This window comes from Plectropomus leopardus, chromosome 6, assembly GCF_008729295.1.
Source record: "Plectropomus leopardus isolate mb chromosome 6, YSFRI_Pleo_2.0, whole genome shotgun sequence".
Classification (NCBI taxonomy): domain Eukaryota; kingdom Metazoa; phylum Chordata; class Actinopteri; order Perciformes; family Serranidae; genus Plectropomus; species Plectropomus leopardus.
This window is the reverse complement of record NC_056468.1, coordinates 30,792,026-30,819,105: the sequence shown is the minus strand read 5'-3', so window position 1 is coordinate 30,819,105 and position 27,080 is coordinate 30,792,026. Positions and strand designations below refer to the sequence as shown.

The window sequence follows — 27,080 nt, the reverse complement described above, 5'->3', positions numbered from 1 at the left end:
CTCATTACTACTCGCCACCCTCTTGCCAGTGGACAGAGGGCACCCAGGCATCCACCCAGCTCGTGGCTGGGCATTCAGCACAAGCTGGCATCTCCGCTGGCAAACTATCCATCCACTGCAGTGGATCTACCACAGAGCACAAGTGCTGTCAGAAAACCTGTCGTCCTCTCATTGCCTCGAGTTCAGAGGGCTGGTTGGATGCATGAAACGCTGAATGAATGGTATGATGTGTAGTCGTACATGGGGTGTGTAGATGAAGTGATAGAAAAAAGTTTGAGTGGAAGAAGTATTGTAAGAGATCAGAATCAAGACATCAGTTCATCAGGATAATGCTCAGGAAAACCCTGTACCAGCGGTGTAATGTTACCAGTACCTTGTTGCAGTTAAGTGTTTTTTGGTAGTATCTGTAGTTTAGTTTTTTGATTTGAGCTTTTAGATTTTTGCCAACTTTAACTTTTACTCCACCACATTTCCCCTAAGCAATTCAATTTAATTCAATTCAGTTGATTTAAGTTCAGTTGAGTTAATTTAATTCAGTTCAATTTGATTCAATTCACTTCAGTTCGATTCAATTTGATTCAGTTTGATTCGATTTGATTTAATTCAATTCAGTTTAATTCAATTCAATTCAATTCAATTCAATTCAATTCAGTTCAGTTCAGTTCAGTTCATTTCATTTCATTTCATTTCATTTCATTTCAGTTCAGTTCAGTTCAGTTCAATTCAATTCAATTCAATTCAATTCAATTCAATTCAATTTTGTTTATAAAGCCCAATATCGAAAATCACAATTTTCCTCAGAGGGCTTAACATCAAGCATCTTTGTTACTTACTTCAAAATAGGAGAAGAGGGAAAGGGGCAGACAGATGAATGAAGGAATAGGAGGAAGGGGATTTTTTTCTTTCAATCATTTAAGTTTGAAAACCTTGTTTTCGAGTGTAATGTAGCCCTCATTTTTAAGGTGGTGAGGTGATAAACTTCACGATTCTCCAAATTCTGACCCTTTGCTTTTTTATAAACAGAATTAACTTTTACTTTACTTTACTTGGGAATATACTATCTAGTGTGCAACTTCAGTTTAAGGGATTGGGATTGGGACCCGACCACTATGTTAGACAGCTGAGGCCTTCAGGGTAATATACTGGTCAGTTGAGAGCTTGATAAATATCACTTCACCAAAACTGCCCTCATCCAAGCGCGATAACTACATAGCTTGCACACTTGCTTATCTAATAAGATTTCTTTTTATTCATAATACAACACTCTAGTGCTTATTATAGCCCCTTGGTCACATGGATGGTGCTTTCAGAGCAGTTATTTAGGTGGATGACACTGGAAAGTCTAACTTCTTTATTTATCCATCTCACTCTTGTTTCAAAGTTTGGGCAACAGCCAACAACTTGTAATCATTTAACACCAATGAGCCAAGCAGCGCAGCTAAACTACTTTGTCATTTCGATTTAGTTTTCTGGTTCCTTTGCTACTAGTTTCTTGTTTGTTTGGGGGGAAATCAAACTCAAGTGTGCACAGGCTTCTCTACAACTGTGGGAATACACAAAGCCATGTAACTGTTGTGTATTTTGCACACGTTTGAGACTCCACTCTTCCCCTGTGGGATAAGCTGGAATGTACTCCAACATGACATCAAACCACAAACCTGCCATTATCACGCGTCTGGTCCAATGTCCTAATCTCTGTTTGTCCACATGGTTTCTAAACTAAATGTAGTTTTGAATCCATGTTTGCTTTAGATGTGGGTGTTTGTGTAGGACGGGGTGGGGATTCATGGGCCACGGAAAGCCAACAGTCTGCAGATTTCAATTGAAATCTTCCGCCTCAGCTGGTGATTTCAATCATTAGTTTCTCTCTTCACTTGATGGAGCATTAATCAGTGAAATCAGCTGGTGGAGTGTTTGGTTGGAGGGAAAACCTGCACTGTAAAGCAAAATTATATGATTTTTTCTTAAAAAAATTAGTGTCCAGGCTGCCTTCAAATTCTAAGTTCACTGAATTTGAGATGACAAGTTGAGGTAACAACAACAACAAGTTTTTTTCTTTTTTACAGTGTGCAGACAGTAGGTCAGGTTTCCCACAGTCATGGAAAACCTGGAAAAGTCATGGAATTTTACAATCACCTTTTCCAAGCATCAAAAATCATGGGATTAGTAAAATTCATTGAAAGTTTTGGAAGACTTGTGGCATTTTGTTGTTAGTGTTTTTTTGTGGAAATTACATGAAATGTGATTTAATGGCAAATTCAACTTTAGCTGTTGATATAATGCAGCTCTAATATTTGTTGATGTTTTAGGTTTTACAATCACGTATGTTTCTTAATTTTTGCCTGCATTCTATATTTCTCTCCATATTTGCCAGCTACCTGAAATTATGTTGGAATAGAGTTTAAATCTGATATGTCTGAAAAACACAAGTGGGAAAAGAAAGAAAAATACACTGTGGGTCCTTGAAAAGTCATGGGAAATTTTGAATTTTGATGTGTGGAAACTCTGGTTAATCCTCTGTTGTGCATGTTTTTTTTAAATTCTTGGTGTATGATATTTCGCTTAAGATCGATTAAAATAGAAACCAATACTGCTCTTTCGCCAGATGTGTATAACAATACAAACAACGACGACATAAAAGGTTTTCTCAAAAGTGCAGCAATAATTGCCAAAATGTTCATTTTTTTTTTTAAATGAGAGTGAGTAATTTCATTAACGTCCCTGTACAAGCCTCCATTAGAGTTTCCTTTGTCTGCAAGCCTCACTGGAGCTCCAGCAAGTGCATTAACCTAACAACTCCTCCATAGTCATGCTCATGATTATTCTTCCTCAAAACATACTGCTGCAGTCTTTAAACAGCTCCCTTTATAAGCACAAAGCGACTTCTCTGCATCCCTTAGTGCCATTTCTTCATTTTATTGGGCGATGTGGGCAGATATTTAATAAAAAACAATATCTTCCCGAAACTGTAATGATTCATCGAGAACAGCAGGCTGAACCTCGTTTCTGCATCCCCCTCCCTCTTTCTCCACCCCCCCTTCTCTCCTCCGCTGTCCAAATCCTATCAAGCTGTCATTTCAAAGTCCGGTGTGATTTGGGCTTTGCCCCGGGGTGGTGCACAATTAAAGCTCTGCTTGGCCCAAATAAAGGACGCACAAAAACCGCTGGCTCCTCCTCAAGGCTTACATCATGCCTCGTTTTTTCTTTCCTTCATTCAAACTTCTTTATCTTTGCCGCTGTCTCTCTATCTCACTCTCTTTCTGTTTGTCCTGTCCTCCCCTACCTTCTGTCCCTCTCTCTCTTTCTCTCTCTCCCTCCCTCGGTTTAATTTCTTAATCGTTTTAATTATTCAAAGACAATTTTGCCTGGCGGTTATCCTGTTTGTTCTCTCTCATTTGGATGAGAAAACACCAGCCGCTAATTGACCAATTAGGCCAGCTCCAGATGACATCATTGTAGTTTGTATGAAGAAAGTTTGTTGCAGCGATTGAGCCTGAGGCAATTATGTGCATCTCTGTCCATAATTGAAGTATGCCCCCTAGGTTGATTTTTATTTTTTTCTCCAGATTTAACACTTAAGCTCTACTTTGCTTTTAATTAACTGGCAAAGCATCACTTCAGTTAGCTGCTTGTCTTCTGTCGAATATACGATATCCAGTATCAAGGAAGGAAAAGACCAAATTTTCAGTTCACCAACATTACATAAGTCTTTATCCTACTGTCCATCTGCATAAATTATTTTTTTATTTTTTTGACTTACATTAGGTAATATTCAACACCTCAGCTGTGGTTTGATGTATCATTGGACTTTGGTCGTAGCAAATGAAACGCTTAATTTAGGAGTTTAAATTAAAGCTTTTGGATGAGTTAAAGTTGTATATATATATATATATATATATATGTATATAGGAGGTAAATATTAGGACAATTATTCATTTTTGCTGCATTGGCTCTGCACTCCCATCAAGGTGGATGGTAATGAATGAGTTACTCACTGGGAGGTTAAAGAGCAGACTTTCAGCTTTAATTTAAGAGTGTTGATGTTCAAAAATCCAAAGAGGGGTGTATTGCTGTGTATTATAGCCCTTTTTATACATAATCACCCAGTTATAGGGGCAGGGAGTAATGTGACAAGTCATGACATTAAATACAGTTAAATAAATACAATACAAGTTTCTGGGCCCTAATGTGCTGCACTGGCTGTACATACAGTATTTATGCCATAGAGTCAAAATTGTCATGTTTGACCCCTAAAACTTCTTAGTTCATTTGGATATGTCTTTATGATAACTGTCCTGCTGCATTGTCTAAAAGTCCTACCATGTTGACCAAATATTTACATTAATGCTCTCAAAAGCTTAAAGTCAACTCTTTAAGCGCCTCCTCAGTATAATATACTAGCTTATATATTTGGTGTCTGTACATTTGGAGGTTGACTGAAATTAATTTTCAAAATGATTTATGTTTGTGTGCATTCTTTTTTTTCAGATCCACATCTACAGCCTAGAGACGGGCAAACCTGTCGCTTGTGTCGGCAACTCGCTGGGAGACTTCACTTGCATCAACCTGAGAGAAAGCCCTCCTCACCTGCTGGTGTGCGGGAACAAAGACAGAAGGTCCGACACTTACAAAAACAAACACTTTCAGACAGACCGAGTCTCTGCGATTTATTCAGACATCACAAACAGTTGAAATTGAGCCAAGAACTTAAGCTGAAAGGAGTGTCTGTTCAGTAGTTTTCCTACAGTGGCACCTGATGAAAGAAGCTGAGGCTACAGTACTTGCAGTGGCGAACAGGTGCTAAGAAAGAGTGCGAGAAGACAAGGCTTTATTCAATTTGTGCATTAGTCACACTTCTCAGCCTCTCTGTTGCCTTGAAAAACAAAGCGTAGTGAAAAAGAAGGAACAAAAAGCATTGACATACGTAGATGTGAGACATTTTGTTCTTTGTGTTGAATAGAGATATCTGTCTGTTTGTCCCCTCCATTACCTGGGAAACTATACAAGGAAAAAAAATCTGGCCGTCTTGATCCCATCCATCGAGAACACACACATTCATGCGAGTACACACACTTGCCACATCGCTAACCTGGCTCTCCAGATGAGGAAAGACACATAAAAGAGCCATTCTCATCTATTCTGCACTTGTTAGCGGATGCTGCGGTGCATGAGCTGGCAGGAAAAGCAAAATCCCTGGCGCGTCTTCGTCCAAAGCTGCCCCTGCTGTTTCTATTCAGCACCAAATCCATCTGGCTGTTAAGTAGTTGGCTTAAAACGAAAGACAGACCACATCATATTGTTTGGGTTCTGTTTTTTCCCCCTCTCCTTAGTTATGACTCCTAGCAACTGCTCAAAATGCTCAGTTAAAGATGTTTTGTCAAGTGCCAAAAGGAAATGTTCCGCATTGTTTTGACTGAAGAATTGAAATGCTTGTTTTCTCGCCAGAGCATTGTCAGAGTCTTTATCCAGCTCCTTTCTGCTTTACTTTCGGTCTTTGCTTTCTGATAGATGTGTAGTTTTGTTCACACACCAGCTTGGCTCTTCCACTTTGGCCCCAGCTCATGCAGTGCACAGTCTAAAGACAAATTGGGGAGACTGAGGGACAGTCTGCGATCTTGGCCCTCTGACAGAGTGGCTCAAGGCCAAACCCTAATGCATCTTTTCTTTTTGTCCAAATGAGTTTTGTCCCTCTGTTTTATTGTGAGATCCAGGGAGCAAATAATAGATCTTGATAAAGGCTGTTTGAAAGAAGTCCACATCTGTGCAAAAGTGAAAGACGTGGGCGAGGAGCAAATTTGGATACAGTTAGAGAAAGGGAAGAAATACTGAGTGCAATACCTGTAGCTGCTGGTCATTCATTATTATGCGGGACTGCACTTCCTGAGTCCAGCCTAGTAACCACTTGAAGTCCTGTTTTTCCTTTCTGCAAATTTTAACCCTTTGAAACCTAGAGCTACATCACTTTTCTTTCAGATGCCTTTCCGGAGTATTTAAAACTTTTAAACCTGAGCAAATTGGTAGATTTTTTCAAAAACATTGGAAAAAAAAGGCAGAACAACTTTGCAAGAAATGTCTTGCAAAGTGCAAGAAATTAGTAGGATTAGAAAATTATTTTTAAAAAGCTGGGGGAAAATGTCGACGTAACAAGATATTTATCATGACCATAATCATGTATTTCAAAATATATTTACACAATTGTTATAATTTTTTAAGTCAGTTCCTTCTTCTCTTTTTTTTCTCTTTGCTTTTTTCCTAATTTTCAGGTGATTTTCTTTCTTCTTTTTTAAAATAATCTTTTGGTAATTTCTGGTCGTTTCTTCTTAAGCTACATATTGTCTTCCTCCCATGTTTTTGAAAGAAATCAAGCCAGTTTTCCCAGAGTCCAAAGTGTTAAAACTTTGAGTTCCTATTATGCCTATCTTAAGGTTCATACTTGCATTTTGGGTTTCTATTGAAACATGTTTACTTGCTTTAATGTTCAAAAAACACATTTTATTCTTCACACCGTCTATGCTGGAACACCTATATATTTATCCTCCGTTTGAGAAGGCTCCATTTTAGCACCTGTATTTTGAGCCGTATAACATGTAAGACTCTTTAAACTTCTATGCATTTAATGATAAAGGGTAGAGTTTACAGTTGTTAACATCACCTCCTTGACAAACTCTTGTAGTCTTGAGAAGTGAATAGAGAAAAACTACATTAATGTTATTTGAAACTTTGAATGGACACTGTTTTCTCACCTGTTGTGGAATTTGGATTAATCTGGCCTCATGTATGACTTGATCTTGTCCTGGGCACAGGTTATAACTGCAAAGTCTGCAGAGCGAAAAATCTGCAACAAAGTTTGGCAGTACTGTAATTGTGCATTGCACCGGCCAAACTGCGTTAGAATCTTGAAGGTATCCATTTGTATGGAATAGCAAACAAGACCACTTGAGAGAACCAAATCACAGATTTACGTCAAACATAATCCTAAGTGTGCAGTGATTAATGTCTCGCCCAACTGAAGGGAACTAAGTGAAGTTATCTGAGCCTCTCCCACACTTCTCTTATTAGGCAGAGCTCCTCCTGATTAATGAAGAGAAGTCTGGCCACTGACAGCTCACTGAGGAGAGAGCCGCCTCCAACATTAGATTTATGGTTCCCCGTGGTCTGCCAGTAACGCTGGGTCCTCATTGTTTAAACGTGTGCTTCCATCACGTAATGCCACTAAACACGCAAAACTAACTGCAGACAACAGGACCACAGCGCCCATTTAGCCATTTAACTCTGATTCTCGAAAACATTTGTGGCAGTGGAAATGAAATCTGTTTGAGTCCCCAAAGCGAATTTGATTATGGAAATGAAGTCTTGGAAGAAGGTTGAGCCTGGATGGAGTCATGTCCTGGATGCTTTCAGCTGCAATAAAGCCACAATGACAACAGATGGAGCTGAAGGTCCCCTGGGCTCCTGCTGTTCATGAAACCCAGCAAGCAAAATCCCTGCTGTTATTGCCTTTTTAGATAATAAATACTAATACAAGTTGTATTGGTTATAATAATGATCATGAACATCATCATCAAAGTGATTATTATGTCATAAAAGCACATTAAACATATTTAAAAGCAGAATTCATGCAGTGCTCTGTCGAAAAGATTTAAAAAACAAATATTCAAATCAAAAATATATCTAAAAATAAATCATTGATACTAATGACCATATGACCCAATTACCAAAATTTTATTAAAAAAAAAAAAATTAATTAAACAAATAAAACAAAGTTAAGAGTTATGAAATCAGTAACATACAAAGTCTGCAAAACGACTTTGTATTAAAATGATTTTAAAGAGGAAGTTCAGTATGAAAGGGTTGTCTGCTTGTGACCACGACAACCATTGCTTTAAATTTCATCAGCAAAATCCTCAAACCAGTGGTATATTTGTCTTTACTTTGTGCGGTCGTAGGCTTATTAGTGATTTAAGTATTAAAAATGGTTTAAATCACCGAACAATTTAGCGTGTGTTGACTCAGTGCTGGACCCAGCACATTTGGGGCCGTAGGCCAGATTTCCCTGGTCATTATTCAGGTGTCCAGAAAAATTGGGAGTTGTTTATTTTCATGTTTTGATTCACTATATAAGTGAGCCCAAAGTGAGTAAGTGTCACAGGGGTGGCTTTTCTGATCACAGGTTTCACTTCCTCCACCAGTATCTCCTTAACTTTAGATTGAATTCATTTTTTAATTGTTATCTAACACCCAAAATCTTTTCAGAGAGAGGTCCTTGCAGTCAAATGTTATCAAATGGGAGACTTGTCCTAACTTTTATCAGTTCAGGGGTCCTTGATACAAAAAAGGTTGAGAAATTCACTAAATGACTACTTGTTTATGATGCACAGTTTTTTGCACATGTAAAGCCTCTGCAGAGAGTTTTGATAATAGCCAAGTACTAGTAGTAGTCTGTTTTGTCTGTGCAGTATCTGCAACTCGAGTATATGTTTGTGATATCAGACATTGTAATAACTAACACATCTGATAAGATCAGATGAGATGCAACTTTATTTATTCCAGAGGAAATTTGCTGTACTGAGAAGGAAAGAATGGAAAAGCATTGAGTGTGACAGATAGATAAAAAAATAAAAAATAACACTGTGCAGATCCAAAATATACACAATGCAATAATCATTCTTGCAGAGTTTTACACAGAATTAACTTGTTTTATATTTCTAATATGTTTTATATGATTGTTATCATTAGCCTGTGTGATACATACTGTGAATATTTTTTACATTTTCCCTTTGTTTATTTATTTAATTTATTAACTCTTCATTGGTTAGATGTTTAGATGTTAGATGTTAAGCTGCTTTATTTTTAACATCTTCTACTTAAAAAATTCAAAACTAAATTACCTTAAATATTTTTTTGTGCCTTTTTCTCTGACCTGCTGTTGTAACACTTAATTTATTTAATAACAATAATTTATATTATCAAAATTATCTTTATAGTTTATTGTTGATTGAAATATATCCTGCTGACTGATAGTAGTCGATTAAACAATGTGATATTTGGATTAAGTTCAGGGTAAATAAAGCTGGAACTAAAGCTCGCATTGGCACATGTGCTTCACTTTATATTTGTCTTTGGTGTCTTGGCTGAATGTTGAAAAGTTCCTTCAGAAGTGAGAATAGTGTCCTTTTGTCTGTAAATGAATGCACTCTTTGAAAAACTGAATTCTCTTGCGGTCTTGGAGTTCTCCGCCTCTGTAAGCAGGAAGTGAAATCCAACATTACCACGCTTCAGTGGGAATGACTGATAGTATTGTGTTCACTTCACTCCTTGTTCTTATATTTGACTCACTTGAAATCACTCTAGAGTTTGAGGAACTTCTAAAAAGAATATGCAATTATAAAACTCACCTAGTATTACACGTTATAGTAGTGGCCCATAAATTATGCATCATGTTTCTCAGTTGAACCACTGTGCCTGATGGTCTTGACATGTCAAAAAAGCAACACTTTTCTCAATAGATTAATATTCTTTTTTTCATCTCTGCTGTGTTTTTAGGGTGAGGGTGTTTGACTTGCGAGCCGGCTCCTCCGTGGCATCCCTGTATGCGCACCACCTGGGTGTCACTTCGATACAGGCGGACGACTGGAAGATCGTGAGTGGCGGAGGTGAAGGACTGGTGTGCGTGTGGGAGATGAGGATGGGAGCCAAGCTTTGGGAGATACACAACAGGTGGGACTATCTTTCCTGAGAGCCACTGAGAGGAGATACAAACTCTCAGGAACACTGATGACATACACGTGTGCAGTCCTCAAGAACGTCACATCTGGGCGTCATTTACAAAACCAAATATAACTCAGTCATTGAAGATGTTTTTTTTCTCTTCTCATTGATACATGTTATCACACCCCAAGTTATTGAAAGTTCCACAAATCAGATAATAATTTCATCTGACTGATAACTTTATTTCATTGATGTTTTCTTTTCGTTAAAAATGTTATCTATCTATCTATACATATCTATGTATCCATATCCATATGTATCCATATATATATGTATATACTGTATATATAATATGTCACATATATATATTTCTGTTTTGGCTGCAGGCATCCTGTAAGGCATGTACGGTTCAACACCAGCACCCTGGTAACAGCCAACATCCCTGATGACAAGTCGCCAAGGGGGGCCTGCATCACTGACGATGACCTAACAGCTCACCGCAGGTAACTGATCTCCCTCCCACACACTCTTCTTGGTGGGATTTTGGACCACATGTTATATTATGACTTATTGGTGTGTTTTTTGATGACATGCAATAGCATGACTTTTTGCTGGGAATTTGGACGACATGCTTTTAGTGTGACTTTTTACTGCCATTTTGGACGAAATGCTATAGTGTGACACTTTTGTGCTTTTTTGGACCACATACTATATTATGACTTTGTTTTGCAGTTTTGGACGGTATACTGTACTATGACTTTTTATGCTTTTTTTGGAAAACACACTATATTGTGACTTTTTTATGTCACATAAAAAAATGAAAAAAAAATGTATTGTGTGTCGTCAAAAATGACCCAAAAATGTCGTAGCAGAGTATGTCGTCAAAAATGATCCAAAATGGCACAAAAATGTCATAGTGTAGTCCGTCTTTGAAAATGACCATAAACAGCACAAAAACGTAATTCTATAGTTTGCCGTCAACAATGACCCAAAAACCTCTTAGAAAATGTCAACAAAAAAAAAAATGACACAAAGTGGCACAAAAACGTCATAGTATGTCATCAAAAATGTCATATTTAACGATTTTTTTCAGCATGTATTACTATGACGTGTCTCGACATCTCAAATACAAGTTTTTTAGCTGTTTTTCGAAACATGTCATAGTTTGACATTTTTAGCAATACTATAGAATGTTGTTTTATGTATTTTTTCAACATGCTATATTTTGCTGTTTTTGGCCGTTTTTTTTCAACATGTTATGTTATGATGTGTCTCAACAAGCTAGACTATGTGGTTTTCAGGTATTTTTTCTACACATGATAGTTCGGCATTTTTTGGCATGCTAAACACATATCTTTTGACCGTTTTTGCAACATATGCTATGGCGTGTCTCAGCACGCTGTTTTGGTCATTTATTCCAACATGCATTATTATGGTTCTTTTGGCTGTTTTTGCAACTTTCTTTGCTATGGCGCGTCTCAGCACGCTATTTTATGCTGTTTTGAGGTGTTTTCACTTGTTGTTGGGACATGTCATGTTTTGACACTTTCGCCATACTATAGCTGTACCTCTTTTCGGTCATTTTTTTTAACATGTATTATTATGTTCTTTTTGGCTGTTTTTGCAACTTTCTTTGCAATGGCTTGTCTCTGCATGCTATTTTATGCTGTTTTGAAGTGTTTTCAGTGGTTTTTGGGACATTTCATATTTTGACATTTTAGCCATACTATAGCTTGCTGTTTTGGTCATTTTTTCAACATGCATTTTTATGTTGTTTTCGGCTGTTTTTGCAACGTTACTTGTGATGGCGCGTCTTAGTACGCTATTTTAAACAGTTTTGAGGTATTTTCAGTTGTTTTTGGGACATGCCATATTTTGACATTTTCGCCATAGTATAGCCTTGCCTCTTTTCGGTCATTTTTTCAACATGCATTTTTATGTTGTTTTCGGCTGTTTTTGCAAGTTTCTCTGCTATAGCTTGTCTGAGCGAGCTGTTTTATGCTGTTATGAGGTGTTTTCAGTTGTTTTTGGGACATGCCATATTTTGACATTTTTGCCATAGTATAGCCTTGCCTCTTTTCTGTAATTTTTTTCAACATGCATTTTTATGTTGTTTTTTGCTGTTTTTGCAACTTTCTTTATGATGGCGCGTCTCAGCACGGTATTTTAAACAGTTTTTTGAGGTATTTTAAGTTTTTTTTGGGACATGCCATATTTTGACGTTCCTTTTTCGCCATAGTATAGCCTTGCCTCTTTTCTGTCATTTTTTCAACATGCATTATTATGTTGTTTTCGGCTGTTTTTGCAACTTTGTCTGCTATGGCTTGTCTGAGCGAGCTGTTTTATGCTGTTTTGAGGCGTTTTCAGTTGTTTTTGGGACATGCCATATTTTGCCATTTTCGCCATAGTATAGCCTTGCCTCTTTTCGGTCATTTTTGTCAACATGTATTATTATGTTGTTTTTGGCTGTTTTTGCAACTTTCTTTATGATGGCGCGTCTTAATGCTATTTTATATAGTTTTGAGGTATTTTAAGTTTTTTTTTTTGGGACATGCCATATTTTGACATTTTCGCCATAGTATAGCCTTGCCTCTTTTCTGTAATTTTTTTCAACATGCATTTTTATGTTGTTTTTTTGCTGTTTTTGCAACTTTCTTTATGATGGCGCGTCTCAGCACGGTATTTTAAACAGTTTTGAGGTATTTTAAGTTTTTTTTGGGACATGCCATATTTTGACATTTTCGCCATAGTATAGCCTTGCCTCTTTTCGGTCATTTTTGTCAACATGCATTTTTATGTTGTTTTCAGCTGTTTTTGCAACTTTCTTTATGATGGCACGTCTTAGTACGCTATTTTAAACAGTTTTGAGGTATTTTCAGTTGTTTTTGGGACATGCCATATTTTGACATTTTTGCCATAGTATAGCCTTGCCTCTTTTTGGTCATTTTTTCAACATGCATTTTTATGTTGTTTTTTGTTGTTTTTGCAACGTTCCTTGTGATGGCGCGTCTCAGCACGGTATTTTAAACAGTTTTGAAGCATTTTCAGTTGTTTTTGGGACATGCCATATTTTGACCTTTTCCCCATAGTATAGCCTTGCCTCTTTTCGGTCATTTTTTCAACATGCATTATTATGTTGTTTTTGGCTGTTTTTGCAACGTTCCTTGTGATGGCGCGTCTCAGCACGGTATTTTAAACAGTTTTGAAGCATTTTCAATTGTTTTTGGGACATGCCATATTTTGACATTTTCGCCATAGTATAGCCTTGCCTCTTTTTGGTCATTTTTTCAACATGCATTTTATGTTGTTTTTTCGGCTGTTTTTGCAACTTTCTTTATGATGGCGCGTCTCAGCACGGTATTTTAAACAGTTTTGAAGCATTTTCAGTTGTTTTTGGGACATGCCATATTTTGACATTTTCGCCATAGTATAGCCTTGCCTCTTTTCGGTCATTTTTGTCAACATGCATTTTTATGTTGTTTTCGGCTGTTTTTGCAACTTTCTTTATGATGGCACGTCTTAGTACGCTATTTTAAACAGTTTTGAGGTATTTTCAGTTGTTTTTGGGACATGCCATATTTTGACATTTTTGCCATAGTATAGCCTTGCCTCTTTTCGGTCATTTTTTCAACATGCATTTTTATGTTGTTTTTTGCTGTTTTTGCAACTTTTCCTTGTGATGGCGCGTCTCAGCACGGTATTTTAAACAGTTTTGAGGCATTTTCAGTTGTTTTTGGGACATGCCATATTTTGACATTTTCGCCATAGTATAGCCTTGCCTCTTTTTGGTCATTTTTTCAACATGCATTATTATGTTTGTTTTCGGCTGTTTTTGCAACTTTGTCTGCTATGGCTTGTCTGAGCGAGCTGTTTTATGCTGTTTTGAGGCGTTTTCAGTTGTTTTTGGGACATGCCATATTTTGACATTTTTGCCATAGTATAGCCTTGCCTCTTTTCGGTCATTTTTGTCAACATGCATTTTTTATGTTGTTTTTGGCTGTTTTTGCAACTTTCTTTATGATGGCGCGTCTTAATACGCTATTTTATACAGTTTTGAGGTATTTTCAGTTGTTTTTGGGACATGCCATATTTTGACATTTTTGAGGATTAATTTTATTATTGAACAACATTTTTACCATGCAACTTTCTTAATGAACCCAAAAGACGGTCATTAATATTTTTTGAAGCTGAATATTTTTGGAATGTTTTTGGGGCTTTTTTAGTTTTTGCTATTTTAGGAGGATATCTGTGTGTGCAGGTGATTATTACTGTGCATAATTATTAGGCAACTTAACAAAAAACAAATATATACCCTTTTGAATTATTTCAGTTGTTTTTGGGACATGAAACCATATATAACATTTTTGCACAAAGTATACATTTTGACATTTTCAAAAACATGCAATCAGTGACCATTTATAGCCACCTTTTTTGAGGTTTTTCAAGGACACTCAAAAGCCTGCCATCCATGGATTCTGTCAGTGTTTTGATCTGTTCACGATCAACATTGCGTGCAGCAGCAACCACAGCCTCCCAGACACTGTTCAGAGAGGTGTACTGTTTTTCCCTCCTTGTAAATCTCACATTTGATGAGGGACCACAGGTTCTCTATGGGGTTCAGATCATTTTTGAACAACAGGCCATTCATTAGTTTTTTTCTTTTAGACCCTTTCTTGCCAGCCACGCTGTGGAGTATTTGGATGTTTGTGATTTTCATTGTTTTGGGACATGCCATATTTTGACATTTTTGCCATAGTATAGCCTTGCTTGAAGAAGGTCATTTTTCCAGAAACATGCATTATTATGTTGTTTTGAGCTGTTTTTGCAACTTTTTTCTCAACCCGAAAAGGCCCCACAGTTTTGAGTGTTTTCAGTTGTTTTTGGGACATGCCATATTTTGACATTTTTGCCATAGTATAGCCCCACCTCCACCTTCGGTCTGGCGTCAACATGCATTTTTATGTTGTTCTCTGTTTTTGCAACCGATCTTTGCCACGGGCCATCCATCTGGCCCATCAAGACTCACTCTCATTTTCATCAGTCCATAAAACCTTAGGAAAATCAGTCTTGATATATTTTGGCCCAGGTCTTGACGTTTCAGCTTGTGTGTCTTGTTCAGAGGTGTTTTTCATTTTTCAGCCTTTCTTACCTTGGCCATGTTTTGAGTATTGCACACCTTGTTTTGTTTTTGGGCATATTTTGACATTTTGATAGTATAGCCTTGCTCTTTTGTCAATTTGGCAAAATGCATTTTTAAGTTGCATTTGGCAGCTGTTTTTGCAACTTTTTTCAGTTCATGGGCAGTTATTTTATACAGTTTTGAGGTTTTTTCAGTTGTTTTTGGGACATGCCATATTTTGACATTTTGCCATGTATAGCCTTGCCTCTTTTCGGTCATTTTTTCAACATGCTTATTATGTTTTGGTTTTTGCAAGTGCTGCATCCTTGTGATGCAAGAGTATCTCACTATTTTTGACTTTTTGGAGCCTTTTCAAGTCCCTGTTTTGACCCATATTTTGCCAAGGAAAGGAAGTTGCCTAATAATTTGCACACTGATTATAGGGTGTTGTTGATGTCATTAGACGCTATTTTCTAACACCCCTTCTCATTACAGAGATGCACATCACCTGATATTGGGACATGCCATATTTTGACATTTTTCGAGCCTATACAGCTTGGTCATTTAAGACAACATGCATTTTTAAGTTGTTTTTCGGCTGTTTTTGCAAAAACTCATTTGCTTGTGATAATTCTAGCACTCTACTTTATAGTTTTGAGGTATTTTCAGTTGTTTTTGGGACATGCCATATTTTGACATTTTTGCCATAGTATAGCCTTGCCTCTTTTCGGTCATTTTTTCAACATGCATTATTATGTTGTTTTCGGCTGTTTTTGCAACTTTCTCTGCTATGGCGTCTCAGCACTGTATTTTAAACAGTTTTGAGGTATTTTCAGTTGTTTTTTGGGACATGCCATATTTTGACATTTTTGCCATAGTATAGCCTTGCTCTCTTTTCGGTCATTTTTTCAACATGCATTTTTTATGTTGTTTTCAGCTGTTTTTGCAACTTTCTTTAGGATGGCGCGTCTTAGTACGCTATTTTATACAGTTTTGAGGTATTTTCAGTTGTTTTTGGGACATGCCATATTTTGACATTTTTGCCATAGTATAGCCTTGCCTCTTTTTCGGTCATTTTTGTCAACATGCATTATTATGTTGTTTTCGGCTGTTTTTGCAACTTTGTCTGCTATGGCTTGTCTGAGCGAGCTGTTTTATGCTGTTTTGAGGCGTTTTCAGTTGTTTTTGGGACATGCTATATTTTGACATTTTTGCCATAGTATAGCCTTGCCTCTTTTCGGTCATTTTTTCAACATGCATTATTATGTTGTTTTCGGCTGTTTTTGCAACTTTCTTTATGATGGCGCGTCTCAGCAAGGTATTTTAAACAGTTTTGAGGTATTTTCAGTTGTTTTTGGGACATGCCATATTTTGACATTTTCGCCATAGTATAGCCTTGCCTCTTTTCGGTCATTTTTTCAACATGCATTTTTATGTTGTTTTCAGCTGTTTTTGCAACTTTCTTTATGATGGCGCGTCTCAGCACGGTATTTTAAACAGTTTTGAGCATTTTCAGTTGTTTTTGGGACATGCCATATTTTGACATTTTTGCCATAGTATAGCCTTGCCTCTTTTTGGTCATTTTTGTCAACATGCATTATTATGTTGTTTTCGGCTGTTTTTGCAACTTTGTCTGCTATGGCTTGTCTGAGCGAGCTGTTTTATGCTGTTTTGAGGCGTTTTCAGTTGTTTTTGGGACATGCCATATTTTGACATTTTCGCCATAGTATAGCCTTGCCTCTTTTTCGGTCATTTTTTCAACATGCATTATTATGTTGTTTTTGGCTGTTTTTGCAACGTTCCTTGTGATGGCGCGTCTCAGCACGGTATTTTAAACAGTTTTGAGGTATTTTCAGTTGTTTTTGGGACATGCCATATTTTGACATTTTTGCCATAGTATAGCCTTGCCTCTTTTCGGTCATTTTTTCAACATGCATTTTTATGTTGTTTTCGGCTGTTTTTTTTGCAACTTTCTTTATGATGTGTGTTTAGTACGCTATTTTATACAGTTTTGAAGTATTTTCAGTTGTTTTTGGGACATGCCATATTTTGACATTTTTGCCATAGTATAGCCTTGCCTCTTTTCGGTCATTTTTGTCAACATGCATTTTTTATGTTGTTTTCAGCTGTTTTTGCAACTTTCTTTATGATGGCGCGTCTTAGTACGCTATTTTAAACAGTTTTGAGGTATTTTCAGTTGTTTTTGGGACATGCCATATTTTGACATTTTTGCCATAGTATAGCCTTGCCTCTTTTCGGTCATTTTTTTCAACATGCATTATTATGTTGTTTTTTCGGCTGTTTTTGCAACTTTGTCTGCTATGGCTTGTCTGAGCGAGCTGTTTTATGCTGTTTTGAGGCGTTTTCAGTTGTTTTTTGGGACATGCATATTTTGACATTTTTGCCATAGTATAGCCTTGCCTCTTTTCGGTCATTTTTGTCAACATGCATTTTTATGTTGTTTTTTCAGCTGTTTTTGCAACTTTCTTTATGATGGCGCGTCTTAGTACGCTATTTTAAACAGTTTTGAGGTATTTTCAGTTGTTTTTGGGACATGCCATATTTTGACATTTTTGCCATAGTATAGCCTTGCCTCTTTTTCAGTCATTTTTGTCAACATGCATTATTATGTTGTTTTTGGCTGTTTTTGCAACGTTCCTTGTGATGGCGCGTCTCAGCACGGTATTTTAAACAGTTTTGAAGCATTTTCAGTTGTTTTTGGGACATGCCATATTTTGACATTTTTGCCATAGTATAGCCTTGCCTCTTTTCGGTCATTTTTGTCAACATGCATTTTTATGTTGTTTTCAGCTGTTTTTGCAACTTTGTCTGCTATGGCTTGTCTGAGCGAGCTGTTTTATGCTGTTTTGAGGCGTTTTTCAGTTGTTTTTGGGACATGCCTATATTTTGACATTTTTGCCATAGTATAGCCTTGCCTCTTTTCGGTCATTTTTTCAACATGCATTATTATGTTGTTTTCGGCTGTTTTTGCAACTTCTTTGTGATGGCGCGTCTCAGCACGGTATTTTATACAGTTTTGAGGTATTTTCAGTTGTTTTTGGGACATGCCATATTTTGACATTTTTGCCATAGTATAGCCTTGCCTCTTTTCGGTCATTTTTTCAACATGCATTTTTTTATGTTGTTTTTGGCTGTTTTTGCAACGTTCCTTGTGATGGCGCGTCTCAGCACGGTATTTTACACAGTTTTGAAGCATTTTCAGTTGTTTTTGGGACATGCCATATTTTGACATTTTTCGCCATAGTATAGCCTTGCCTCTTTTCGGTCATTTTTTCAACATGCATTATTATGTTGTTTTCGGCTGTTTTTGCAACTTTTTCTCTGCTATAGCTTGTCTGAGCGAGCTATTTTATGCTGTTTTGGTGTGTTTTCAGTTGTTTTTGGGACATGCCATATTTTGACATTTTTTGCCATAGTATAGCCTTGCCTCTCTTTTCGGTCATTTTTGTCAACATGCATTTTTATGTTGTTTTCAGCTGTTTTTGCAACTTTCTTTATGATGGCGTCTTAGTACGCTATTTTAAACAGTTTTGAGGTATTTTCAGTTGTTTTTGGGACATGCCATATTTTGACATTTTTGCCATAGTATAGCCTTGCCTCTTTTCGGTCATTTTTGTCAACATGCATTTTTATGTTGTTTTCAGCTGTTTTTGCAACTTTCTTTATGATGGCGCATCTTAATACGCTATTTTATACAGTTTTGAGGTATTTTCAGTTGTTTTTGGGACATGCCATATTTTGACATTTTTGCCATAGTATAGCCTTGCCTCTTTTTCGGTCATTTTTTCAACATGCATTTTATGTTGTTTTCGGCTGTTTTTGCAACTTTTCTTTATGATAGTGTGTTTTAGTACGCTATTATTTTATACAGTTTTGAAGTATTTTCAGTTGTTTTTGGACATGCCATATTTTGACATTTTCGCCATAGTATAGCCTTGCCTCTTTTCGGTCATTTTTTCAACATGCATTTTTATGTTGTTTTTGGCTGTTTTTGCAACGTTCTTGTGATGGCGCGTCTCAGCACGGTATTTTACACAGTTTTGAAGCATTTTCAGTTGTTTTTGGGACATGCCATATTTTGACATTTTGCCATAGTATAGCCTTGCCTCTTTTCGGTCATTTTTTCAACATGCATTATTATGTTGTTTTCGGCTGTTTTTGCAACTTTTCTGCTATGGCTTGTCTGAGCGAGCTGTTTTATGCTGTTTTGAGGTTTTCAGTTGTTTTTGGGACATGCCATATTTTGACATTTTGCCATAGTATAGCCTTGCCTCTTTTTCGGTCATTTTTTTCAACATGCATTTTTATGTTGTTTTTTGGCTGTTTTTGCAACTTTCTTTATGATGGGCGTCGTCTTAATACGCTATTTTATACACAGTTTTTGAGTATTTTCAGTTGTTTTTGGGACATGCCATATTTTGACATTTTCGCCATAGTATAGCCTTGCCTCTTTTCGGTCATTTTTTCAACATGCATTTTTATGTTGTTTTTTCAGCTGTTTTTGCAACTTTATTTATGCTATGGCGCGTCTTAATACGCTATTTTATACAGTTTTGAGTATTTTCAGTTGTTTTTTGGGACATGCCATATTTTGACATTTTTGCCATAGTATAGCCTTGCCTCTTTTCGGTCATTTTTTCAACATGCATTATTATGTTGTTTTCGGCTGTTTTTGCAACTTTCTTTATGATATGTGCGTTTTAGTACGCTATTTTATACAGTTTTGAAGTATTTTCAGTTGTTTTTTGGGACATGCCATATTTTGACATTTTCGCCATAGTATAGCCTTGCCTCTTTTCGGTCATTTTTTCAACATGCATTTTTATGTTGTTTTTCAGCTGTTTTTGCAAAATTTTCTTTATGATGGCGCGTCTTAGTACGCTATTTTATACAGTTTTGAGGTATTTTTCAGTTGTTTTTGGGACATGCCATATTTTGACATTTTTGCCATAGTATAGCCTTGCCTCTTTTCGGTCATTTTTTGTCAACATGCATTTTTATGTTGTTTTCAGCTGTTTTTGCAACTTTCTTTATGATGGCGCGTCTTAGCGCTATTTTAAACAGTTTTGAGGTGTTTTCAGTTGTTTTTGGGACATGCCATATTTTGACATTTTTGCCATAGTATAGCCTTGCCTCTTTTCGGTCATTTTTTCAACATGCATTTTTATGTTGTTTTCAGCTGTTTTTGCAACTTTCTTTATGATGGCGCGTCTTAGTACGCTATTTTAAACAGTTTTGAGGTATTTTCAGTCTTTTTTGGGACATGCCATATTTTGACATTTTTGCCATAGTATAGCCTTGCCTCTTTTCGGTCATTTTTTTCAACATGCATTTTTATGTTGTTTTGGCTGTTTTTGCAACTTTCTTTATGATGGGCGTCTTAGTACGCTATTTTAAACAGTTTTGAGGTATTTTCAGTTGTTTTTGGGACATGCCATATTTTGACATTTTTGCCATAGTATAGCCTTGCCTCTTTTCGGTCATTTTTTCAACATGCATTATTATGTTGTTTTCGGCTGTTTTTGCAACTTTGTCTGCTACGGATTGTCTGAGCGAGCTGTTTTAATGCTGTTTTGAGGCGTTTTCAGTTGTTTTTGGGACATGCCATATTTTGACATTTTTGCCATAGTATAGCCTTGCCTCTTTTCGGTCATTTTTTCAACATGCATTTTTGTTGTTTTTCGGCTTTTTTTGCAACTTTCTTTATGATGGTGTGTTTTAGTACGCTATTTTATACAGTTTTGAAGTATTTTCAGTTGTTTTTGGGACATGCCATATTTTGACATTTTTGCCATAGTATAGCCTTGCCTCTTTTCGGTCATTTTTTTCAACATGCATTTTTATGTTGTTTTCGGCTGTTTTTGCAACTTTGTCTGCTACGGCTTGTCTCTGAGCGAGCTGTTTTATGCTGTTTTGAGGCGTTTTCAGTTGTTTTTGGGACATGCCATATTTTGACATTTTTGCCATAGTATAGCCTTGCCTCTTTTCGGTCATTTTTTTTCAACATGCATTTTTATGTTGTTTTCAGCTGTTTTTGCAACTTTTATTTATGATGGCGCGTCTTAATACGCTATTTTATACAGTTTTTTGAGGTATTTTCAGTTGTTTTTGGGACATGCCATATTTTGACATTTTTGCCATAGTATAGCCTTGCTCTCTTTTCGGTCATTTTTTCAACATGCATTTTTATGTTGTTTTTGGCTGTTTTTTGCAACTTTCTTTGCTATGGCTTGTCTGAGCGCTAGCTGTTTTATGCTGTTTTGAGGCGTTTTCAGTTGTTTTTGGGACATGCCATATTTTGACATTTTTGCCATAGTATGCCTTGCCTCTTTTCGGTCATTTTTTCAACATGCATTTTTATGTTGTTTTTGGCTGTTTTTGCAACGTTCTTTGTGATGGCGCGTCTCAGCACGGTATTTTAAACAGTTTTGAAGCATTTTCAGTTGTTTTTGGGACATGCCATATTTTGACATTTTTGCCATAGTATAGCCTTGCCTCTTTTCGGTCATTTTTGTCAACATGCATTTTTATGTTGTTTTCAGCTGTTTTTGCAACTTTCTTTATGATGGGCGTCTTAATACGCTATTTTATACAGTTTTGAGGTATTTTCAGTTGTTTTTGGGACATGCCATATTTTGACATTTTTGCCATAGTATAGCCTTGCCTCTTTTCGGTCATTTTTGTCAACATGCATTTTTATGTTGTTTTCAGCTGTTTTTGCAACTTTCTTTATGATGGCGCGTCTTAGTACGCTATTTTTAAACAGTTTTGAGGTATTTTCAGTTGTTTTTGGGACATGCCATATTTTGACATTTTCGCCATAGTATAGCCTTGCCTCTTTTCGGTCATTTTTTTCAACATGCATTTTTATGTTGTTTTTCGGCTGTTTTTGCAACTTTCTTTATGATAGGCGTTTTAGTACGCTATTTTATACAGTTTTGAAGTATTTTCAGTTGTTTTTGGGACATGCCATATTTTGACATTTTTGCCATAGTATAGCCTTGCCTCTTTTCGGTCATTTTTTCAACATGCATTTTTATGTTGTTTTTGGCTGTTTTTGCAACTTTCCTTGTGATGGCGCGTCTCAGCACGGTATTTTAAACAGTTTTGAAGCATTTTCAGTTGTTTTTGGGACATGCCATATTTTGACATTTTTGCCATAGTATAGCCTTGCCTCTTTTCGGTCATTTTTTCAACATGCATTTTTATGTTGTTTTCGGCTGTTTTTGCAACTTTGTCTGCTATGGCTTGTCTGAGCGAGCTGTTTTATGCTGTTTTGAGGCGTTTTCAGTTGTTTTTGGGACATGCCATATTTTGACATTTTTGCCATAGTATAGCCTTGCCTCTTTTCGGTCATTTTTTCAACATGCATTTTATGTTGTTTTTTGGCTGTTTTTGCAACTTTCTTTATGATGGCGCGTCTTAATACGCTATTTTATACAGTTTTGAGGTATTTTCAGTTGTTTTTGGGACATGCCATATTTTGACATTTTTGCCATAGTATAGCCTTGCCTCTTTTCGGTCATTTTTTCAACATGCATTTTATTATGTTGTTTTTGGCTGTTTTTGCAACTTTCCTTATGATGGCGCGTCTCAGCACGCTATTTTAAACAGTTTTGAAGCATTTTCAGTTGTTTTTGGGACATGCCATATTTTGACATTTTTGCCATAGTATAGCCTTGCCTCTTTTCGGTCATTTTTTTCAACATGCATTATTATGTTGTTTTCGGCTGTTTTTGCAACTTTCTTTATGATGGTGCGTTTTAGTAGCACGCTATTTTATACAGTTTTGAGTATTTTCAGTTGTTTTTGGGACATGCCATATTTTGACATTTTTGCCATAGTATAGCCTTGCCTTTTTCGGTCATTTTTTCAACATGCATTTTTTATGTTTTTCAGGCTGTTTTTGCAATTTTCTTTATGATGGCGCGTCTTAGTACGCATTTTTTATACAGTTTTGAGGTATTTTCAGTTGTTTTTGGGACATGCCATATTTTGACATTTTTGCCATAGTATAGCCTTGCCTCTTTTCGGTCATTTTTGTCAACATGCATTTTTATGTTGTTTTCAGCTGTTTTTGCAACTTTCTTTATGATGGCGCGTCTTAGTACGCTATTTTAAAACAGTTTTGAGGTATTTTCAGTTGTTTTTGGGACATGCCATATTTTGACATTTTTGCCATAGTATAGCCTTGCCTCTTTTTCGGTCATTTTTTCAACATGCATTTTTATGTTGTTTTCAGCTGTTTTTGCAACTTTCTTTATGATGGCGCGTCTTAGTACGCTATTTTAAACAGTTTTGAGGTATTTTCAGTTGTTTTTGGGACATGCCATATTTTGACATTTTTGCCATAGTATAGCCTTGCCTCTTTTCGGTCATTTTTTTTCAACATGCATTTTATTATGTTGTTTTTGGCTGTTTTTGCAACTTTCTTTATGATGGCGCGTCTTAATACGCTATTTTATACAGTTTTGAGGTATTTTCAGTTGTTTTTGGGACATGCCATATTTTGACATTTTTGCCATAGTATAGCCTTGCCTCTTTTCGGTCATTTTTTTCAACATGCATTTTTATGTTGTTTTTGGCTGTTTTTGCAACTTTGTCTGCTATGGCTTGTCTGAGCGAGCTGCTATTTTTATGCTGTTTTGAGGCGTTTTCAGTTGTTTTTGGGACATGCCATATTTTGACATTTTTGCCATAGTATAGCCTTGCCTCTTTTCGGTCATTTTTTCAACATGCATTTTTATGTTGTTTTGGCTTTTTTGCAACTTTCTTTATGATGGCGTGTTTTAGTACGCTATTTTATACAGTTTTGAGGTATTTTCAGTTGTTTTTGGGACATGCCATATTTTGACATTTTTGCCATAGTATAGCCTTGCCTCTTTTCGGTCATTTTTTCAACATGCATTTTATGTTGTTTTGGCTGTTTTTGCAACTTTGTCTGCTATGGCTTGTCTTAGCGAGCTGTTTTTACACAGTTTTGAGGCGTTTTCAGTTGTTTTTGGGACATGCCATATTTTGACATTTTTGCCATAGTATAGCCTTGCCTCTTTTCGGTCATTTTTTCAACATGCATTTTTTATGTTGTTTTCAGCTGTTTTTGCAACTTTCTTTATGATGGCGCGTCTTATACGCTATTTTATACAGTTTTGAGGTATTTTCAGTTGTTTTTGGGACATGCCATATTTTGACATTTTTGCCATAGTATAGCCTTGCCTCTTTTCGGTCATTTTTTCAACATGCATTTTTTATGTTGTTTTTGGCTGTTTTTGCAACTTTCTGTTGCTATGATGGCGTTGTCTGAGCGAGCTATTTTATGCTGTTTTGAGGTGTTTTTCAGTTGTTTTTGGGACATGCCATATTTTGACATTTTTGCCATAGTATAGCCTTGCCTCTTTTCGGTCATTTTTTCAACATGCATTTTTATGTTGTTTTTGGCTGTTTTTGCAACTTTCTTTATGTGATGGCGCGTCTTAGCACGCTATTTTAAACAGTTTTGAGGTTTTCAGTTGTTTTTGGGACATGCCATATTTTGACATTTTTGCCATAGTATAGCCTTGCCTCTTTTCGGTCATTTTTTTCAACATGCATTTTTATGTTGTTTTTGGCTGTTTTTGCAACTTTCTTTATGATAGGCGCGTTTTACGCTATTTTATACAGTTTTGAAGGTATTTTCAGTTGTTTTTGGGACTGCCATATTTTGACATTTTTGCCATAGTATAGCCTTGCCTCTTTTCGGTCATTTTTGTCAACATGCATTTTTATGTTGTTTTCAGCTGTTTTTGCAATTGTCTTTATGATGGCGCGTCTTAGTACGCTATTTTATACAGTTTTGAGGTATTTTCAGTTGTTTTTGGGACATGCCATATTTTGACATTTTTGCCATAGTATAGCCTTGCCTCTTTTCGGTCATTTTTGTCAACATGCATTTTTATGTTGTTTTCAGCTGTTTTTGCAACTTTCTTTATGATGGCGCGTCTTAGTACGCTATTTTAAACAGTTTTGAGGTATTTTCAGTTGTTTTTGGGACATGCCATATTTTGACATTTTTGCCATAGTATAGCCTTGCCTCTTTTCGGTCATTTTTGTCAACATGCATTTTTATGTTGTTTTGGCTGTTTTTGCAACTTTCTTTATGATGGCGCGTCTTAGTACGCTATTTTAAACAGTTTTGAGGTATTTTCAGCTGTTTTTGGGACATGCCATATTTTGACATTTTTGCCATAGTATAGCCTTGCCTCTTTTCGGTCATTTTTTCAACATGCATTTTTATGTTGTTTTCAGCTGTTTTTGCAATTTTTTTATGATGGCGCGTCTTAATAGAGGCTATTTTTTATACAGTTTTGAGGTATTTTCAGTTGTTTTTGGGACATGCCATATTTTGACATTTTTGCCATAGTATAGCCTTGCCTCTTTTTAAAATTTTTTCAACATGCATTTTTATGTTGTTTTTGGCTGTTTTTGCAACTTTGTATGCTATGGCTTGTCTGAGCGAGCTGTTTTATGCTGTTTTGAGGCGTTTTCAGTTGTTTTTGGGACATGCCATATTTTGACATTTTTGCCATAGTATAGCCTTGCCTCTTTTCGGTCATTTTTTCAACATGCATTTTTATGTTGTTTTTGGCTGTTTTTGCAAAATTCCTTGTGATGGCGCGTCTCAGCACTTTTAAAACTGTTTTGAAGGTGTTTTCAGTTGTTTTTGGGACATGCCATATTTTGACATTTTTGCCATAGTATAGCCTTGCCTCTTTTCGGTCATTTTTTCAACATGCATTTTTATGTTGTTTTGGCTGTTTTTGCAACTTTCTTTATGATATGTGCGTTTAGTACGCTATTTTATACAGTTTTGAAAGTATTTCAAAGTTGTTTTTGGGACATGCCATATTTTGACATTTTGCGCCATAGTATAGCCTTGCCTCTTTTCGGTCATTTTTGTCAACATGCATTTTTATGTTGTTTTCAGCTGTTTTTGCAAGTCTTTATACTATGGCGTCTTAGTACGCTATTTTAACAGTTTTGAGGTGTCAGTTGTTTTTGGGACATGCCACATATTTTGACATTTTTGCCATAGTATAGCCTTGCCTCTTTTCGGTCATTTTTGTTCAACATGCATTTTTATGTTGTTTTCAGCTGTTTTGCAACTTTCTTTATGATGGCGCGTCTTAGTACGCTATTTTAAACAGTTTTGAGGTATTTTCAGTTGTTTTTGGGACATGCCATATTTTGACATTTTTGCCATAGTATAGCTTGTCCCTCTTTTCGGTCATTTTTGTCAACATGCATTTTTATGTTGTTTTCAGCATTTTTTGCAACTTTGCAAAATGATGGCGCAATCTTAATACGCTATTTTTATACAGTTTTGAGGTATTTTCAGCTTGTTGTTTTTGGGACATGCCATATTTTGACATTTTTGCCATAGTATAGCCTTGCCTCTTTTCGGTCATTTTTGTCAACATGCATTTTTATGTTGTTTTCAGCTGTTTTTGCAACTTTCAATGATGGCGCGTCTTAGTACGCTATTTTAAAACAGTTTTGAGGTATTTTCAGTTGTTTTTGGGACATGCCATATTTTGACATTTTTGCCATACTATAGCGTTGCCGTTTTGGTCAAAATATGACATGTCCCAAAAACAACTGAAAATACCTCAAAACTCTATAAAATAGCGTGTTGAGATGCGCCATCATAAAGAAAGTTGCAAAAACAGCTGAAAACAACATAATAATGCATGTTGAAAAAATGACCGAAAAGAGGCAAGGCTATAGTATGGTGAAAATGTCAAAATATGGCATGTCCCAAAAACAACTGAAAATGCCTCAAAACTGTTTAAAATACCGTGCTGAGACGCGCCATAGCAGAGAAAGTTGCAAAAACAGCCAAAAACACAATAATGCATGTTGACAAAATGACCGAAAAGAGGCAAGGCTATACTATGGCGAAAATGTCAAAATATGGCATGTCCCAAAAACAACTGAAAACACATCCAAACAGCATAAAACAGCTTGCTCAGACAAGCCATAGCAGAGAAAGTTGCAAAAACAGCCAAAAACAACATAAAAATGCATGTTAAAAAAAAAATGACCGAAAAGAGGCAAGGCTATACTATGGCGAAAATGTCAAAATATGGCATGTTTTGTCCCAAAAACAACTGAAAATACCTCAAAACTGTTTAAAATACCGTGCTGAGACGCGCCATCACAAAGAAAGTTGCAAAAACAGCCGAAAACAACATTA

The 27,080-nt window shown here is 36.3% G+C and overlaps 1 protein-coding gene across 1 annotated transcript in view; it reads left to right on the top strand.

Moving 5' to 3' along the window:
* The window catches only part of fbxw8 (F-box and WD repeat domain containing 8), a 54,701-nt gene that overhangs the window by 17,197 nt on the left and 10,424 nt on the right, over window positions 1–27,080 (top strand). The window contains exons 8-10 of the mRNA XM_042488599.1: window positions 4,489–4,616; window positions 9,544–9,717; window positions 10,095–10,211. Coding sequence (XP_042344533.1) covers window positions 4,489–4,616; window positions 9,544–9,717; window positions 10,095–10,211 — 419 coding nt within the window. The remainder of the gene's footprint in view (window positions 1–4,488; window positions 4,617–9,543; window positions 9,718–10,094; window positions 10,212–27,080) is intronic.